General features: G+C 35.9%; 2 protein-coding genes across 4 annotated transcripts; one reads left to right on the top strand and one right to left on the bottom strand.

Moving 5' to 3' along the window:
- Positions 1-2695: 2695 nt before the first annotated feature.
- LOC128670718 (TATA box-binding protein-like 1) lies at positions 2696-9888 on the top strand. 3 transcript variants are annotated; one of them, XM_053746655.1, is made up of 4 exons: positions 2696-2966; positions 5460-6055; positions 6647-6741; positions 9185-9888. In XM_053746655.1, the coding sequence occupies exons 2-4, from the start codon at positions 5475-5477 to the stop codon at positions 9415-9417; spliced, it is 909 nt and encodes a 302-aa protein (XP_053602630.1). In that variant the 5' UTR covers positions 2696-2966; positions 5460-5474; the 3' UTR covers positions 9418-9888. The 3 variants fall into 3 exon arrangements, with proteins under 3 accessions (XP_053602630.1, XP_053602640.1, XP_053602620.1); XM_053746665.2 differs by lacking the exon at positions 2696-2966 and adding an exon at positions 3549-3716; XM_053746645.1 differs by lacking the exon at positions 2696-2966 and adding an exon at positions 3750-5113.
- LOC128670710 (cytosolic carboxypeptidase 6-like) lies at positions 9025-19901 on the bottom strand. Its single transcript, XM_053746637.2, has 12 exons — positions 19777-19901; positions 16431-16678; positions 16193-16287; positions 15601-15817; positions 13975-14143; positions 13688-13755; positions 13228-13386; positions 12649-12740; positions 12268-12482; positions 11862-12009; positions 11153-11331; positions 9025-10926 (listed from the first exon to the last, which is right to left on the bottom strand). The coding sequence occupies exons 1-12, from the start codon at positions 19781-19783 to the stop codon at positions 10751-10753; spliced, it is 1773 nt and encodes a 590-aa protein (XP_053602612.1). The 5' UTR covers positions 19784-19901; the 3' UTR covers positions 9025-10750.
- Between the last annotated feature and the right edge of the window lie 887 nt (positions 19902-20788).

Genomic DNA, 20788 nt, shown 5'->3' with positions numbered 1-20788 from the left:
TGCCTGCCTTGTTGCCTGCAATGCAAAGCAAGTTTTTAGGTTTTTTATAGTAGGCCAAGGCTACTCAGTCAACTAAATTTTTTTTTTCAAAATACATTTATCCTAATATATGTATATTTATATTATTCATTAAGCTAAGACCAAAAAGTCCCAATACTGGAGAAAACACTGCTAAGTATTGCTATCCCTTTCATCGATAGCCTGACTGATCTCTTGCGCTTTCTTCTTCAGCTCGCTAGATTGACTTCTGGATTTGGTTTGAATCTGAAAAGTAACTTACAAAGGTTATAACTATATACGACGGCGTCGGTGGTTACACATTATACCTTTGTACCTATACATATATAGGCCTTCCAAAGGTAGGTACATAAGTACATAGAGACTAACATCTTTTGTTCTACGACTTTTGTCTAAACGTAATAAATACAAAAATTTTCCTTTTTTTGTTTTACTGTCGTTTCTACAAAACGTTAACTCTACGTTTGATTCCGCTAACATAACGCTAAGCTCTGTACTGTCTCGTGTTGCTTGCTTGGCTATTACATAGAGTTAAGATGTGTAGAATCGCAAATTAGATTGTATTTTTATTAATATGAAAAAACATACTACGAATCACGAAAAGTTGTAGAATAAAATTTGCTTGTTTTAATGTATACAAGTAGTCTTTAGGAGGTTTTACGTTTGATACCAGTAACCCTGTATATACGTCGCAATATATAAGAAAGAGATGTCAGGCTACTGATGAAATAAACCGTCATATACTAATATGTACTTTGCATCAGAAATTTCTTACTAGTGCTGGCTCCAATCAATATTACCCATGTCGTTATTTGCTACGATTAGAAAGCTATTTAATTTATCTGTGCTGTAGTACCTGTGCGATAATGAAAAAAAATAGATTAAGTATGCTTTAATTTTTTATAACGAGGATACAATAAATTTCAAGCGTTATGGACAATTTATTATTTCATCAAACAACATTCCTTTTTTCATAAAAAGAAATAATAAAAGTGCACTCATATCTATTGCAAACACGAAAATGTCCGTTGTCGGCAGACGATAGGATATTTCTTTTAGATTTTTCGAGCTCTGTTTAGACATCAAAAAATATCTCATTCTGAAGTTTTTTTACTCAGCTAACGTCGTGGTAGTTAGTACATTCATTCATTCAGTAGAACTCATCGATAGGTATCATTCATCTGGACTTAGTAGGTAAGTACGCTTTTTATTGATAAAAGGTTCATTCACTATGAAAGAATAGAGTTACTTTGAATTAGATGCAACAAATATGATATATTGAAATAAACTATAAATTTAACAGAACAAGATAAAACATACTTTAACTTAAAGTATGCTTTACCTGTTTTCTCTGTTATTCCTAAAAAGTTAAAACATATTCTAACTAAAATACGTTTTGTCTTTTTCTAACAATTTCAAATAGATATAAGAATATTACATGTTCCTAGAAAGAATATATAAAGTTGAAATTTGTCGACGCAGAGGCTATGCCATTTGTTCGTCTGAATGTGGCGTTATACACTTGAGTAAAATTTTAATGAAATCCACGTTATCATAATTATCATCCAAATGATGAATGTTTACTATTACTTGTAATAAAGATTTCATCCAAGATTCAGTGCCGGACACTGTGCCAGTCACAAGCAGTCCGCTAGGAGTACTTTTGTTCTGTGATCACAAGTTCGGTGGGGCTTAAATCGTCTTTCAAGTGACATTAGATTCTAAAGAAACTGTCGAAAAAAACGAAAGTATCGATAGTTAGCTATCGATAGCGTTTCGCTATCCAATCGATAGTTTCGATAGTTAGTATCGGAAATTTGATATACTATCGATAGCATGTTCATATTATTTATTCGCCAACCAAGTATTACATCTGTCCATTTGGACAATTAAAAACACTATTTGTAATTACTTTCATATATATACTTATATATTAAAGTAATTACAAATAGTGTTTTTAATTTAATCGCCTTTTACAAATTACAACATTGAATTGTGAATCGAAAATCGATTATAGTGTTGATAGTATTGCCCTGCATTACTGCTTGTAACTACCGACTGTACAAAACTATCCATAGTTTATCTAGTATTGCAAATACTATCGATAATTTCAGATCAGAGTATTGTAATTTAATTTTATTAATAGTATTGCTCCAAAATGGCTATTGATAGACCTATCGATAATATGGCGTTTTACGATTGAAATTACTCATTTCGGGCAAATAAAGCTTTTCGAGCATAAATAATGAATAAGAGGTTTAGATACAACTTTATTAACTAAGATGCAATACAATTGTTATTGGTGTCTACCTATTTTACAGTAGCAATATGCCATTTTGTGAAATAAAGTATCGATAATCTATTGATACACAAATCAATCTATCATATACAGCGCAAATGTCCTAGCACATAATTTCATCCATATTACCGGCACGCACATTTTAACGTTCTCGATCTCGTCCGAATTCTCGTACTCAAATCCGAGGGTTCTCGTAATATAGATGTGCCACCACATGTGCTGCCACATTATAGCCCTGAGGTATTATCATGGAATTAGTGTATACTTGTACGAAGTACTTACTAAGACATATCCACATTGATGGGTTTTTTATTAGATGGCAACAAAATGACTTACCATAGACGATTAATTGTAAAGGATAATGTTCATTCATTTTCATAATTTCATTCGCCTGGTCTGCTGAATGGAACATGGCGGTGCTAGGCAGGATGTGCATAAGTTTTTGATTTTTGCATTTATCAACGAATTGCTGGATATTGATTAAGTTCCTTATATTTTTCTTATCGCTTTGTGAATTATATTCATCGATTTTATTATTGTCATCCCGACGTCGGGAGAGCCTTTATCGGGACTTCAAATATTGCAATGAAAATTGTTACTTCGTTGCTGGTGTAAAAATAATTGTGACAAATAGACGGCTGAAATTCAGGTAATTGTGTAGATAATTAATTTTATACGTTAATCAATACTTTAGTTTTTAATTTATGTCATCATCGCCCAGCATCCGATCTCTTGTATGAATATGCCCCATTTTGGTTCAAGTTCACTCCGTGTTATTTTGCTTATTTTTAGGTACTACAGTCTTGATATTCTTCTGCCTCTACCACAAATATAACTTTAACTCGATTTCTAATTAGGACGTCCATCGTGAGAGCAATTATTCTTTGTGCTCCCACAATCACGTGTGGTGTAGGTCGTCTTTATGGGGTCAATAACTGCTAAATTCCCTGCTGGGATTCCTTGTTATTTACTAGAAAATTAACAATAAAATATCAATAGTGTCTAGTGTAAATGTCATATATTCATTCGATATAACGATGGAGTTTAATTATAATGTGGCAATTTTTCAAGGATTAAAATCGAAGGACGTATGAATTAGCATAGTTTTGCAAAGGTACACTTCGCATGTGCAAGTGCATGTTAACCCAGGCGTAGGGCGCAGGGCTGGGTGTGTGGAGAGGGCGCTGGAAGGGGTAGGGCGGGGTGTGGTGCGGGCGGGGCTCGTCCGGCAGTCAGCTGTGCGAGTGTCATGTTGTCGCGATGCGCCGCGTCGTGGGAACTGGCCTAATTCGTGTCCTCCATTTCATAGTATTTAATTGTCATGAAATTTGACGCTTTTTAGTCCTTTATTACTTTATCACGAACAAGTTATTTCTTTGGTTGTAAAAATATTCAGTCAGTAAGTGCATCTTATTGTTAAAAATGTGGCTATGATTTGCATTGTCTTCTTGTCAAATAAAAATCTAGAATTTATTAAAACTTATCTACTCTCATGTCCTGTATGTACTAATGTGCAATCTATCTCATCACATGAAATCTTTGCCATTAATACAATGATCAATGAACTATATTTCTTATAAATAGGTAAGGTATTGGGATGCTATTTATATAGGGTAGGATATGCAGAGGAATGGTCAAATTTGTGTTTATTTTTACTGGTCATTAGTATGTGTTAGAAGTCAATTAAATTGATATAAGCTTGTCTTCCTAATTATCTTCATTGTTGATTTTTGTAATATCAGCCATTTGTATAAATCAAACACCGTAAAATGTCTCTTACTAAAAGAAAATAAATTCCTTTTATAATAGGAGGTGTAGGTCTAATAAATACTCTTTGTTATGTCTATGTCATGTGAATGGAATTGTAATGGTAATGAAATTTGCAATTGCATAATTAGTTCAGAACTTAATCTTGCTAGGTCTCTGTATGTATGCATGTTTACATTGTTTCTATGTGTATGTTTGGCATTGGCCATTGTTGTGCAATCAGCAATTTTCAATAAAGTTCTCTTTATGGCTTGTGTTGGAAACTTATGATAACAGCCATATATACTTTGCTGGATTTTAATCAATCTTAGGTTTTGAGTTATGAAATTAATTTCCTTTAGCATGTTGTACAGTCAAAAGCACATTAACCTATCCCAATTCATTTTAATCCTGCACTATTATTAATATATTGTATAGTAACCTGCAGTTTAATGTATCTAATCTCTTGTTAATTTTTTTTATCATAGAATTATGTATGTGGCAAATTCAAGTCTTATCCAAGTGTGTAATTGATATTTTTAAAGCTAAATTGATATTTTTAATACCTGAAACTTTAAATCTTAATTTCTACATGCCACATAAAGAGATCACATACACAATGAGATCTCAAACAATTTTAAGATAATATTTTGCCATTGAAATATTGTAGGAAAAATATTGCATCAAATAAAATCAGACAAACAAGTTCTAGAAATAATTTCATTCCTTTTTTTGGTAGCATCTTATTATTCACATAAATGTGTTTACAAAGTGTGTCCAGTAGTTTAAATCAGTATTAAATGTTCCAAGTTTTACTTTCTAAATGCCATTTAGTTATTTAAATACCCAGAATAAATTTCTAAATATTAGCCTATATTTAATATTTACTTACATATGATTTTTTGTCTGTGTGTTTGAATTATTGTACTGAACAAATAAGGTGATATAAAATTACCTTGTCGCATACAGACATTACATACATACAAGCCTTACAATCATTAATGCAATGTAAGCTCCATGCCATGTAATGTTGTCCAGAGCGATAAGCAAGTAAGTATGTCACACCCACACTTTAACTGGAATTAAATGCATTGTTATAATATTTTTTATGTTCATCAGTTTAATTAGACATATATAGTTAATATTTTATATAATAGTTAAAGAGTTGCTTTAAGATGTAAATTTTTATACAATTTTTAAAAAAATCATTATGTTGTACAACATTATAAAAGTAGTTAGTTCATAGGTAATCTTACAATGTAGGTATTTCTATTATAGTTGTAGATAAATTATGAATGGGCAATACCTACAGCCTCCATTTAACTGAGTCATTATTATTCAATACTCACATATATAAGTCATTACTTTAGCTTAATTCATCATTTTGATTTTTCAGCGCGCCGTGGCGGTCATGGCTACGCTCATCCAAGAGAATGGTATCAAGGAGTTGAGCAAAGGCACCCAGGGGGTAGTGCCGATCCATGGCATATCCGCGCACAGCGTCCCCAGCCACATGGTGCCCGACCACGAGTATTGTGAGGCGGGCGCCACGGCGCCGACAGCGCAGCCTTGCACTGATGTGTCCGAGGCCACCACGCCTTCCATTGCCGAAGAAGAAGAAGATACCCCAGAAATAGATATTATGATAAACAATGTCGTGTGCAGTTTTAGTGTTAAGTGCCACCTGAACTTGAGACAGATAGCTTTGAATGGTGTTAACGTGGAATTCCGCCGTGAGAATGGCATGGTAACTATGAAGTTGCGTCGGCCATACACGACCGCATCTATCTGGTCGTCGGGCCGCGTCACGTGCACCGGCGCCACCAGCGAAGACCAAGCGAAGATCGCCGCGAGGCGGTATGCCCGCGCCCTGCAGAAGTTGGGCTTCCAAGTCCGCTTTCAGAACTTCCGCGTAGTCAATGTACTAGGAACATGTCGAATGCCTTTCGGTATTCGTATCATAGCCTTCTCCAATAAATATAAAGAAGCAGAGTTAGTATTCTTTATAATTAATTAAATTTTCTTAATTTCATTGCTGAGAGCTTGTTGCTTTTCAATATGCCACCAATCTATATTTAATATATTGTTGAATACTGTAAATAATTTCCAATTGATAATAACAAAGTATTTGTTATGTATATGTTACTAAAACATTGGCTTCATTTGTTGTTATGGATATTTACCACAAATGTGTATTTTGTGCCAAAACGAGGTACCTGCAAGAAGTCAATGAACTTAGGTACCACTCTTTCAAAGAGCTTAATGTAACATAAGATTGTATGTTTTTGGAAATTGAATGTTTAATTTTCCTGATTTGCTTTACATGTACTTTATTGCATTGTTGGCATTTGGTCAAATTACTTGGAAGTCACACAATGTGACGCACATGGCTTTATCAGTAACATGTAATGAAGCAACAAAATCATATGATCTATCTTATATTTTAATATTTCATTTCGTCTCATCACCATTTTTTATTTATTTAAATCCATATGTAATTGAATAGTTAGTAAGAAGTATAATAGTTAGTAGAAAAAGTTACAATATAGCTCTTTATTTATTTTTTTTGTTTTTGGTTTTCAGCTATGAACCAGAGTTACATCCAGGTGTAACTTATAAACTATATGATCCCAAAGCCACACTAAAGATATTTTCAACGGGTGGTGTTACAATCACAGGTGAGATGGGGAAATAGGCTGAAATCATACATAGTCATAAAGTCATAATGTATTTCAAAGAAAGGCCATTAATTGGTTTAAAAATCCTTTATTATTTTTTCAACAATGAAAGTCAAACAGAAATGACCATGACAAGTGTCTTTTCAGTATTTTTTTCTTATATTTATCTTGTATGAGTAAATACATGACTTATATAGAGAAAATTGCAGTCTTGAGAAATTTTCAAGGTGATTATTATAATATTTATTGCATGCCTACCTATTCAAATAGATACAATACAATATAGGTATAATGTGTATATCATGGTATGGTCTAAATAGTATTATTTGTGAAAGAATAATTTTGGTAAAGCCTACTTTCAAAATTAGTTTATTTTTTGGGAAAATCTTAAACTTGAATTACAGCATGCTAAGACGCCACGTGCTATTATGTATGTGTGTGGGAGCATGTTTCGGTAGGCTATAGGTAAAGGCCTTTTGTTCGACGTCTAGGTTTAATAATATTGCATTTGTTAAGTAATTTCTTAAAATGGTTGTACCTTCTGAAGGTTTTATGATGGTTGTGATTTTTTTAAACATTATATTGAGCAATACTAATCCATGTTCTATCCTAATTAATATATAAAAAGTAAGTTTATTTGTGTTTGTAGCACTTTCATGAATTGTACATAACTGTATTGTGAGACTGCATAAATTGTAGTTAGCAGTACAGAGGATACATGAAATTTTTGATTATATAAATGGTAAACAATAAACTTTAAACCCTTGTAAAACGCTTCATGTGCAATTTTTCAAACAAGACAGTCTAGTCTAGACCGAGATATCAAATTTCCTATAGCCCTGTGATAATAATAACAGCCAATCCGACAACTAACTAACAGTACTATTCAGAAACCGATATCCGTGCACTAGGTTTTATTATCAAAAGGTTCGCGCTAAATCCAATTAATAAATATATTAGGACAAATATATTACATATGTTTAGGACAAATCACACAGATTAGGCTAGCCCCAAAGTTTGATTATTTTTTAAAATTATTTATGCTTTTAAATAATCCCGCAAAAATGAGCATGACGTGCAATTACTGCGTTTTTATATGGAAATGCATTTATATATTTTAGTTTTATGCAGGAAAGTGCCCTATTAGATCCTACGCCTATTGAGGAGACATTGTCCCGACGATGACCTTCCTAAATCCGACCTTAGTGCCAGACAGTTCGTTGACTCGTCGCAGAGGTGACGTTTTATTTTCTTAATATTTAAATGTATATCTCCATCAATAAACCCCTGTGGTTTAGTCACAATTAGTGGCACAGTTCTTCAACCTTCTAACCCGGCAATCGTGAGTTGAAATAATACTTAAACTAATAAACTTTATTAGGGAAAAGCTTGAAAAAAATCTCATTTCTCGTCACGATCGTCTCTTCACATTTTTTATTAATTCTTCATTAGGTGTGTACATATTTACTTTGTGTACTTTTTTAAGGAATAGCATAAGTGTGGTAATGTGTTTTTGACTTGAGATCTACTATTTAATTTTTAGACTGGAGTAAAGAGGTGGACATCAGATATACTTATGTATAAATAAAATATACATACCTTGATCGCCCGATTTCATATACAATCTTTGTTTTATAAATGGTCTTCCTACCGCTTACTATAATATGTTATAAGTGTTCAAGTGTAAACACCTGTCTCTTAATTTTTATCTTTATTATTGTTAATGATACTGTGCTCTTCATTATAATCTCACATTTGAGCGTTTTCCTCGTTCACCAGCAGCTTTCTTATTTTTTTTTCATTTCGCACGGTCTTCGGCATCTTTGTCAGACCGTTGGTATGCATATCTTCTTTGACTTTGTCTAGTCAGCTTTTGTACTGTTAATATTTATAGTTTAACTTGCAGGACTGTAACCACTTATTTGATTTAAATTCCTTTCATTAATTGATTTTAATTCATATCGTAATTCGTTGTTGTCGATTTCCGCTCAACTTTCCGTTGTCTCGTCACAACGTGTGACGTCTCGTGTCCCGGTACGTTCACGTCCCATTTCCAGCAACATATCTCATCCCGTTTCATGGAATGGAATTAAAAACTAAATTTTGGCTCAATTCGAAAATGACAAAGTTCCACACAAACTTGCAGCCCTATTTTACCCTATAGGTATGCAGTTTCCAAAAACTAATTAGGCCATTATAATTTTTTAGTAACCATAAATGCAAATATTAGATTTATTTTAAAATTAAAAAAAAATATTTGACAAGACGTCATTGTTTGTGTCATTTAGTATGGATCGTTTGAACGAGTCTAAAATGTGTGATTTTATTTTTGTCATATCTTTGAAAGCATTGTCATTATTACAGTATCTTTTTCATAGGTGTATGTAATAATATAAGGACTTTTTTCTGTATATACAATATCAATGTGATCGTTTTCCGGCAGCTCGCAGTGTGAACGACGTGCAGTCAGCGGTGGAGCGCATCTTCCCGCTGGTGTACGAGTTCCGCAAGCCGCGCACGGCGGCGGACGAGGAGCTGCTGCGGCAGAAGCGAGCGGCACGCGCGCCCGCGCCGCCCGCCGCCCCGCCCGCCGCGCCGCGCCGCGCGCGTCTCGATGACAACGACCCCATGCGCCTCGTCACCCTCTCCGACGACGACAACGACGCCTGGGAGTGACGCCGCGCCCACCGCGCTCCCGTAGCCCAGTGACTCTTGACGCGAAACGAACATTGGCATAAAGCAATAACTATCGGTTGTTAGTGCAATCGCGTGTGAATTGTCGGCGAGCTGTTCGGTTCATGCCAAAGATATTTATTAGGGAGGTGCTTCGTGTTCGATCGGGCCTCGGTCGGCCCGCGCTTCTGTAGATTCGAAGTCGAATCGCTCCTCGTGATGCTCCTATGACCTCTTTAAGTACATTGTAGGTGATGTTTACATGTAAACCAAATTTGTCATAAAACTACTAAACACGTTTGAGAATAAATCTCGATGACGATACTCAGTCACGTTTTTCATTTGCTGTTATGATTGAGGAATTTGTAGTGATAATAGTGTTCAATAAGATTGTTCTAAGAGATGACTGAATGATTAGTTAGATGTTAGTGATTGTAAATATGAAAAGCTTGGACATTATACGTTTCAATAAAACACTTTGTTTTATTTTATACGTTCCGTTTAGTCGGTAATTTAAGAGTATTCACCCGAGCTGGAAATCGGTCCCAAACTTTAGACAGGCATGGTAATTCATACGTCTCGGAAATCGACAAATGTTGGGTATGCGTTGGTTGGTATGCTAACTCATAGTAATGTAATACATTACGAAGAACACTTGTATAGATGTACTTAACAAGTATTACCATATTGCCTCTGTTACTATTAGATTGATTCATCAAAGACTCAATGTATTTATGCGACGTAGGTACTGCAATGGGTATTAAGTTGTAAAAGCAAGAAAAAAATCACGATTTAATAATGTTTATTGGGGAAATGCTTATATATTACTTGACGTGCTAAAAGTGATCGTGATTACTTTCTAGTTCAGTAAATATTAATGAAGCTACAGTAAAAGTTTAGAAACTGGAAAGACAATTGAAAAGTTGTAGTAACATCTAAAATTGATAAGGTCGAAATGTTTTTGGCACTTTTTGCCGTATAGACTGAAACACACTCACAATGATGTGTTTAAACCTAATATAAAATAAGTAATACAAAGATTAGACTGATTCTTCTGGGTGGTCGCAGCTCAGGAAAATCCTGACCATTTACTAGAAAGCTTTCAGTTGGTTAGGGTGTCGCTAATATCACTCGCGTCGAGCGAGCTGATTCGAATGCTATAAATAAACCCATATTCCATTGACAAAAAGGTTTTTCTGTGCTAAACTTAGTAGAGACTGCTTCACTCGACTATATATTTTGAGAATAATTTAACAAAATCTCCTACACTGGCGTTGAGTTGTTTAGTTGGGCCGCAGTTAACGTGTGTGATCCGAGTTATTTGACAGGTTTATAATCACGACTCAGATTCATGTGTATCGTATTCATCGCTGGTGAACCGTGGGTGCGAGGGCCTGGGAGGTCGAGCTAATCTGGCCTTGGATTTCAACACGCCGTACGTGTCCCCCTTGGGAGCGCGGATGTAGGCGCTGAAGTCCACCACGGCCAGTCGCGGCGTCCTAACGGTTGTGCCTGGCGAAACGAAACAAAATTATGTAGGTAGGTATGACAAAATGGCGAGGACTTGCTAGTAGTCGTATAAAAGTATTTTCAGATGCGTTTAGGCGACTTGAATAAAATCTGACACCAGTGACACTCGAAACAAAAGAAAGATTACTAGTTATGTACCTAACTGACTAATGGGAGTGGTTTTGCTTTCGCCATATTATAAACATGTCTTAATAAACATACTACTTACCCGTTATAATAGGCAGAATAGTGTTGACGTCTATGCCAGTCTTGGGCCTGTTCTTCATGGCGGTGTGCCTGGACAGCCTGGGAGGCAAGGCACGGAGCGCCGGAGGCGATGCTTGCGGCAGGGGGGGCGACAGTATGCGCGCCGGCAGCACTCTCCTCTCGGGGGATGAGCTTGGTGACCTATTCATCAATTCATATGAATTCATATACTATAACCTTGAATCTTATATTCTAAAATCATTGCAGAACGCAAAGAAGAAGAAGTAGTACCTAAATAAAAACGGTGAATAACCTATAGATAGGTTTTTTTTTAAATCAATAATCTATCCGTTCACCAAAATTTACAAACACATTTAAATTCAAAACGATATTGACCGTCGTCAATTATAGTATAACCGATATCCAGATGCACAGCGCCAAAAAACTACAGGAAAATTTCCTCGCTTCCTGAAGGAGCTGGGCTGGCTGGACTAGCAGCAGTGCAGACGCAGCAAGGGCCTAGTCAATAAGTCGAGCAAAATTAAGGAAGTAAGTAGCTATAACCGAAACACACTTCATCCCAAACCGTGTTTAGCATGCGTGTGTAGTCCGTCTGTCTGGCAATATTGAGTGTCCTAGTAAAAAATTGAATGGTTATTAATTTAAACTGTAACATACAAAGGCGTATACTGCTAATAATTATCATTAATCATATATACGTTTAGGCGGACCTCTCTCTTGGTGCGACAGGTCTCCGACGTCTGCGCCTGCGACCGCGGCCTTCCTTCTTGTTGACGAGCGGCACACGCGGAGGCACCACACTCACGTGGCGGTAGTAGTCGCACAGGGCACGCGCCACTGATCGCCCTATCTTTGTGTCTAAGTACTACGTTAAGAAGTTTTATGGAAAAATTTAATTACTCATACGCATGCATAACACTTCCTTGGCGTCCTACGGTAAACCGGTATAGAAAATATAATTTATAAATAAATAATAATTTCGAACAGAATTCATAGTAATTGCTAGTATCAATGTCCTGACTACATTAGTAACTTATATGAACCTGAGCAATAACAGAAAGAAGGCTGTTCAGGCTAGCAACTGCTTTGCTCACAGCTAAAGATTACAAAGGATACAAGCTTCTTCTGTATAGTGTATATATGGTCCCCTGGAAGTGAGCCGGCGGCCGCCCATTGACGCGAGCAGTGTGTACGCGTCCATAGTTCCCGTGGGAAGAGTGCGGCGCGCGCAACCTATCACGTGTGCGTCGGCGTTGAACAGGCACGCTTCAGGACGCCACGCCTCCACTCGGCCGGCTAGGAATTTTGGGAGCACAGCGTGGCGCTCGAACCTGGGTATCACCATTACCATCCATTTTTTATTTACGTGCCTATGGAAGTCGCCCTTTGTGTACAGTATTGGTTATAATTTTCCACGAATTTCCACCCACTGTACCTAAATATCACAAAGTTTTCACAAAAATATTTGTCTGATTTGAATGGAAGATGTTTTCTCACCTGTAAACGTCATCATAAGAATTCCCCCGTACAAAAACACCTTCGTGGCTCATGTCTGCATGAATATCGATGATGAAATCCAATTGTACTCCCTGCAAGATATAGTAAATTGAGGAAAATTGAAGACATTATGGAAAGGTAGGCGTAGGAATAAAAGGAAATTCCATATTATCTAGTTATGGATTTACGAATAAAGCCTTATAGAGTACCTATTGCTAAAACAGCCCAATGTCACGACAGTTTAGTTGCTTGGCAGGTGTGGTGGATATCGAATAAGGTTCCTTCGTTAGACTCAACCAGTGCCTACCAATTCAATTAGAATCGAATTAAAAAAATATATTTTTATATATTTATTGGTTTTGAATACTCAAAAACATTATTTACATACTTATCAATTAGTTTTAAGGTTTTAATTTTAAAATGTTACGGTTACAAACAAAACAGGGTCTTGGCCCCGCGTGGCACATGCTGAGCTATACTTTTGTCTTGTGCCTTTTTATAGCTTTGTTGTTTGTAACGTGTAAATATACTTACCTACTTATTTTTATGCTTTAAATAAAAATATATTTCTATACGAACTTTCTCGGAAGTGACTTTCTTGAGAACATCATTGACGGCGATGAGCGCTGGGTGAGAGAAGGCGGTGGCGCGGTCCCAGCAGCGGTTGAGGTCCGACCCCAGCAGGTCAGAGCGCTGGTTGCCCAGGAACACGCCGTCCGGGTTCAGCATAGGCACTACCTAAGTTATATATTTTATTATAAAGTCATCGTTATTTTCAGGCCACATCAACCCAATACTGGAAATTGACCTCCCATTTTTCACGCCACCCTTACGATCCTATACCAGTCTTATCCCGATTTTCCGTTACCCAAACGATGTCATCTGACCAGCGGCTTGGTTGTTTTGTCGTAATTTATTCTAATTAATCTAATTGCACTGACAGCTAACTAATATGCACGCATATTAGAGGTATAATAAAAAGAAACAACTATATATATGCAATACTGCAAGGTGTATTAATTCAGATTTGAGCACCAACCTGTATAACGATATTGTTGCGTAGAGCTGACGCCTTTTCCGATGTGCTTACCATGAAGTCCAGGAACCCTATTGAAGAGTGAAGCATGTAGGTAGCTATGATTGTTTACTTAATGAAATAATTTTAAGTAACACAACATCAAAGATGAGATCAATTAAGTTTTAGGTGTGTTGAGGACACGCGGTTCCCCAGGCAACACACCTAGCCTGGTGGGAAGATCTTCCCAGGTTCCGCAGGTGTTGCAGGGATTAAGTATCTGAAGCCCACGCTTTCGTCAGTATTCTCACCTTGACAAATGAAGGAGGCTGGTTGTTCACCGCTGTGAACCCTGGCCAGAATGAGCACGACTCGCTTCTTGGAAGCAGCTGGTTTTCCTTTCACTGGGACATGATCCTCATTCTGCTCCTCTTTGGCCCCGAAGTCGCCGATCGTGATCAGATCCACTTTTCTTTTTTGCTGCAAATATATATAGATAGGCCGTCTAATATAAAGCAAGTCCAATAATGATACTTACATGCATGTGTGCAAATTAAACCTTTTGTGAGCCGTGGAACTTTTTTTTCAAGGAAATCAAGTTTGAATCAATCTAATCTCTAGCTAATAAATTATAAGCGAAAGTGAAGGTATGTTTGTTTGTCATTATTTCACGCCAAAACGGAATTGTTTCGTGTTGTAGATAGTTGGAGAGTGACATAGAACTACTTTACTAAATATTATCAGTTACTATATATTAACTGCTAATACAGTGCAACCTTAATATAACGTACCTCAATATAACGACTTCCTCGACTCAAGAAGAGTCAATGTAAAATATCCCTTTACATTGCGAACATTTTTTTCCGAACAACCTCTTTATAACGAATTTTTAACTATCAAGAAAAATTATAAATATATATATTAATTAGAATTAATGAATTTCGTCAACCGAAAACCTTTATATAAAGTTCCAACCAATGTATGATTCTTAATCTCATAGTATGTGATTCATGTCGCGACAGGTTTCGACATGCTTTTGTTCGTAATACAATCATTGTTGTTCGATGGAAAGTAATGTAAACACTGCTGCTCGTCACTATTGTTAAAGATTCAAGTTGAAATGGCTCAGAAACTTAAAAGTTGTTCCATATCGGTCACAGAAAAGCGAACCATCATTAATTATGTTGACAAAAATCCTTTGACGAAAAAATTAGACATAGCTAATAAGTTCGGGATTCCCGCATTTTCCAGCATTTGATTATTAAAGTGAAACTAAAAATAAAACTATATGCATGGCTTAAAACCTTGAGTTACGATGAAACGGAAAACCTGCTCTCAATTTTGTATTAAAATGTATACCAAATATATAAATATCCATATTATAACTAAAATTAAAGCAACACAAATCAAAAAAATTAAAACATTTTTATTAAACTTTATCAACACAAACTATTATATACATGTACATACCTACATCAATAAATTAAATTAAATATTATTTGTAATAAAATGAATGACCGATTTATATTAGAAAAAATATAATATCGCCGCAATCCCTATTTTAAGTAGTCTAACTTACAATAATGTTTCTATCTACCTTCGCAACGAATGTCCACAGTCGCACAGCGCATGACTCACAGTGTTAGAGGCAATATCTGGTTTGGATAAATGACTGTGGTGTAGGTAATCGTAATTTGTCGATAAGTCGACCACCTACTAATTTATACTTTGTGCAAAGAACATAGTAGTATTCTTTTTATCCTAGATAGAAATCTACTATATGAAATAAATATATAAATATAAATAAGGACCTAGTATCTGAGATACAGGCTCGGCCTAGTTTAGATACTAGTGTGTTGGACTATGATCTATTTATATACTGGATCGATTTATATCGTACGTTAAGTTTACCTACTGTATTTGTATGAAAATACTACCGTAGTTTGAGCTATCGTCTCCCTTGTGGCGAAAGCCTGCGCCCGCTTTTCCCATACAGAGAGGTACTTCTGAAGGCGGGAGTAGGAGTAGGGGGCGGAGGTGGCGAATTGGTAGACGTCTTCCTCCTTGTCGAACGCGAAGGCAATACTCAGGATTTTGCGGCCGCGGTGCGGCAACGAGCGGTGGTAGAACAGCAGCCGGCGAGGCAGACGCTGCCTGGTGTTCAGTGGAGTTGGAACGAGTATTTTCGAGTACGTAATCAAATCAAAATTTACACGAAATGTTCCATGAGGCTGTTAATTTTCCTTACAAATATTGTCGATAGCGATACGATTAAATCCGCACTCACAAAAATTCGTGATAGCCTCATATGTTATGTAGTTATTAGACCACTATTGGATATGGGTCTATGAGAGATATCGGATCACGCTGGGTTTGTTCTTCGATTTGTTATTTTTACTATCTACCTACGAGTAGGTATTTATGATAGGAATCATTGCAGTAACTAAGTAAGTAATTTGTTTTCCACTAATTAAGTTTGTTAGTAATTTCATATGATCAATTATAAAATTAATGATTACACTTACTCACCATTTCTGCCGAGATGTAGACCGTACTAATGGCGTCATATCGGTATTGTACAAAGTATGCTCTTTACCTAAATTCACTATATTGAAAATCACCCTCTGAAAACAAAAAAAAATTGATAACAAAAAATCTATAACATAAAAAGCCGAGAGATATATACTATGAGTTGCATTTTGAATTGTTCTGTCAAAGTTGATGGCATTCCAGCGGATTAAATGGACTGGTCTATTAAAAAGCCCACCTGATCTTGCCTAACATTCTCCACAGTGAAGTTGAACCAGAAGCGGCATCTTGGGCGGCAGGTGTCGGGTCTGATGTACAGGTCGTATTCCAGGTCTGAGATGTAGTCCGCCCGGCCCAAGTTGCCGCACTCGAAGGCCGCGTCGAAGCAGAGCTGACCGCGCTTGGCCTTCCCGCTCTGACCGGCTGGTCGCACGATCAGCCTGTTCAAGTTGCCTAAACCACCTTCTCCGTCGCTTTCCTCGCTGTCTATGGAAAAAATATATAACTTATATATTAGTATAGTAATTTTCATTTATTTTTCTGAAGACAGTTACGGCTTCTCGATGAATAAATTGGCGTACCTATTAATACAAAAAAATCAATTATTTTTACTCGACTTAGGAATTGAGTGATATGAGTACCTCCTACATCAGTTGTTGATGTCAAAAATTTGCTTAAACTAAGTCTACTGCGGACTTTTGAAGCGCAGGGGCAAAGAGGAACCATTATAACTATACCACACCATATTAATTTATACAATTAATTTATAATTTAATAATGAGATCTGTGATTTAAAATATTAGTAATTAGATTGTATTAATAAACGGTTAACAGTCAATGGTACCATCGTTCCCGCCATGGTAAATGCTGGTGTGTTCGAGGGCGTCAGGGTAGGACGCCATGTAGGTGAGTCCCGACTGACGTGCCTCAAAGATTGGCTGCACCACGATAAGTGTAAGGAAACCGTTTAATTCGGCAGGGACGGACTAGGCATTAGCAGGGCAGAGCCCCGTCAGATTCGCCGTGGTTGCGATTCGAAGTAGAATTTTCGCTTGATTTATAATATGACAAAAATTTAACATTGATGATATTTAGCAATTCACATAAGTGTAAACGACTCTCGAATGTGAATTTAAGACCCTGTTTCGATCACTCTGACCGTTCATAATAGGTACCTATTATGTATATGTGAGAAGATGTGTTTTTTAGGTTTTTTTTTAATATTACCAAACTCTCTTACAATGATGTTCCGAAGAAAAATTAGAATTAGATAATTATATACTACTACTAATAAAGCTAATGTTGCTTTTTATAATGCTGAATTACAGTTCTCGATTAACTTGGTTAGTATGAAACAAATACAAGTTTTGCATCACTTCCTTTAAGCCATTTCCAAAAGTGAATCTTAACGGGGCCCTAACTGCGCGTTGAAGGGCCCTATAAACTGAATACCTACGGCGCTGTATCTAACACGCCAACGCCTATCGTCTTGTAAAACCTATTGAAATTCAAACTACTTGGAATTGACCCGGCGTCGCTTGTAGATAACGCTTGAGAATTTTACTAAAATAGCACAGTTGCCATGCACCACATTAGTTTGCTTATGACAAAATTATATAACTGATTTAAAAAATATATTTCAAGTATTCTACTTCAATTTAAGAGTACTTACTACTTTAAGAGTACTACCTTAGTTTGTTTAGTGTAGTAATATCTTATCTATCTACTGGAGCCCATTCTCACCTAATCGAAGTTCTTTTCATCATTTTCCCAATTTTTCTCTCGAAGGATATTTTTTATTTTAGATAAAATTTAGTTTTTAGATTATTATGTTACATTATAGATATATTCTTTGTAAATAAATAAATGAATAAATGAATAAAAAATTTTCACTATATTAGCTGTGACACGTATTGGTTTGCGCCGGTTAATTGGTAAAAAGTTATATAATCACGTTATATATCTGCCATTTTAATGTTCTTACTGCACTGGTCATAATCCACCACGTAGGCCTTTGGCGATAGCAAATACTTTGGCGATAGCTTTTCAAAGCAAGGAGGAGTTCGAATACTTATCTGGCCACCCATCCAATGACCGACCATTGTGACTTAACTGCCATTATCGCAGGTCGGGCACGTAAAAGTAAATAAAACAATGTGAACGAAACTGCCAATGTCTATTTCCAATGGGAAATCACTTTAGACATATACAAGTGTGTATTACTAGTTCCCTGTACAATAAAATCTTCGATAGGTTTCCAATCACGCAACCCTCGGTACTTGCACATACTAGGTAAATAGGTATCACGTAGTATATAATAGTGTCAGAATTACCTAACGACTTATATCCGTTTTTTCATTGTTTGAATTGAATTGTTTATCAAAATTATTAAAAGTAAATACAAATTCAAAAATTATTATAGAATGAATATAGTTTCTTAAAAACAGCTTTAACAATTCTGTCATGTTTTTAAAGGTATTAGTCGTTCAACCAATATAAAGTAGCGTATGGTTCCTTTTCTAGAATAGGTCCAATCCATATCCTCGTCCTCCAATGAAACGGGTTTTTGGATTTCCGCCGTAAAATTTTTACGACGCGTGAATCCATACTTCACTGACCGTGTGTCAAAAAGAGGCCTGATATAAAAAGCGTTAACAAGTAACAACAGCATACCTAAAGAGAATTGCCATTAGACAGGCGCCCGTCCTTAAACATTTTAAGGTAAGAATCAAACCTGTGTTGTGGATGTGGACACAGACAGAAATAGAATCGGAAACACGCCAGCGTGGGAAAGAGATACTAAACGTATTTCTCTCTCTAATAATACTTAGTAAATGAAGGATTAAGATTTTTCACTTTTATAAGTATATTATTATACGAGTGATGCTTATGATGCTTGCGATAGCTTATTTTATAAAGCACAAGCGGCCCGTCTCGATTTACATGGTAAACCATAAAAAAAATTATACCTAAATCTTCATCAGGAATAACTCGCATCAAAAATTCAAAATTCGTTGCGTAGTTCATACCAGTTCTAAGCATACATAGGAACAGACTGATGCGAAGCGACTTTGTTTTATACCATGTAGTGATAGTGATGAATAAACAGTAGCATTAGCTAATCGTGCAATAGGATAGACGCGGTTTGCTGTCATTTTCCTTTATGTACCTAAACATTTGCACGCGACGTATTAAGATAAATCAATGTATCTACATGTATTTAATTCCGTCGGAACTTTAACAATTACGCCAGATATATTTATATTAGCGTCCTCTAGTTTAACTCCGCGATTAAGAAATTATATGCAGAAGAAGAAGAAGAGAAAGCTTTTGAAAAGGAAAACAACGTTGACGAGTTTTGCTGATATTCCGTCGAGCTAAACACAAAACGGACTTAGGAATACATAAAGTGTTTTATTTCTGGCGCCTTACCTCGATTATACAATATAATTTTCTTAAGTTCACAGCCTTAGAATTCAGCTTGATAAATTTTATTATCTAATTAATATGTTTTAAGAACGTGATAAGAACTCCAATTACATTCAGTTAAATTAAGTTCAGTAATTATTTTTAGACGAGCTTACCTGACATTTTTCACTTTCCCATTAATTACAATTAATTAAACTATAAGGCACTTATCACATAATTATGAGTGCTTATAACACTCTGGTGTGTTTGCACCACTGCCTACGTGGAAGCTCTGATCGTTGCCACGTTACGCCGTAATGCGACATTTTCTGCATATTAAATATACAATAAAAACAAAATATTATGATTTTGTTTATTGCGCTAATACCCTTGTGCCGGGTAGTTACGGTTGCCTAGCGACAGGCAAAGATACTGTTGCAATTATCAATTTAGATGTACCTATACGTTTTAAGGTTCGGAATTAAAATTTAGCCATGTCTTATCTATGACTAAGTATTTATCGAATTTAAGAAAATAAAATACACAAACTCACTTATTTAATTGTAACACTACCTACTTTTGTTTTATATTGAAAGACAAACGATAAACAGTAGTTATTACTTCAAAAATTAATGATTTAGTTTGTGGAGAAATAAACTTTATTATTATTAAACAAAAGTCGATAGCGGAGCAGCTTTTCGTAGACTTGTAGCACATCGTAGCACGACTCGTAGCGCAGTCTACGAGTCGCAGTCTAGATCAATATGAACTCAAACTTTATTTTTCGCATTCTTTTTCTTTTTCTATCACAATAAATGAAATATATGTGTTTATTTCATGATTTTTTACCGTTTTAAGTGGTCTGTGACCTAGTTCTAATGATGTGTTGACGTAAGTCGTATTCCCTCGTAGCATGAGTCGTAGCATTCATTGATAGTAATAATTTTTTGATACGTTATTTCCTAATAAATAGCAGCCGGTCGCGGCGTCACTGGGATAAAACCTAAATATATTATACAACTAAACCTTTATCAGGAAGCACACTATTGGTGAAAACTCCAGAACAATCCGTGCAATAGTTTTTGAACGTGCAAACTGACAGACGCGGCAGAGGACATTGTTTTACAACATGTATGGAAAGAATTTGGAAGGACATACAATATTATGAAAAGAGTGAACTATGAACAT

The sequence above is a fragment of the Plodia interpunctella genome, chromosome 1 (assembly GCF_027563975.2).
Source record: "Plodia interpunctella isolate USDA-ARS_2022_Savannah chromosome 1, ilPloInte3.2, whole genome shotgun sequence".
Lineage (NCBI taxonomy): Eukaryota > Metazoa > Arthropoda > Insecta > Lepidoptera > Pyralidae > Plodia > Plodia interpunctella.
Note: the sequence above shows the minus strand (reverse complement) of the source record. Positions and strands in the feature narration are given on the sequence as shown.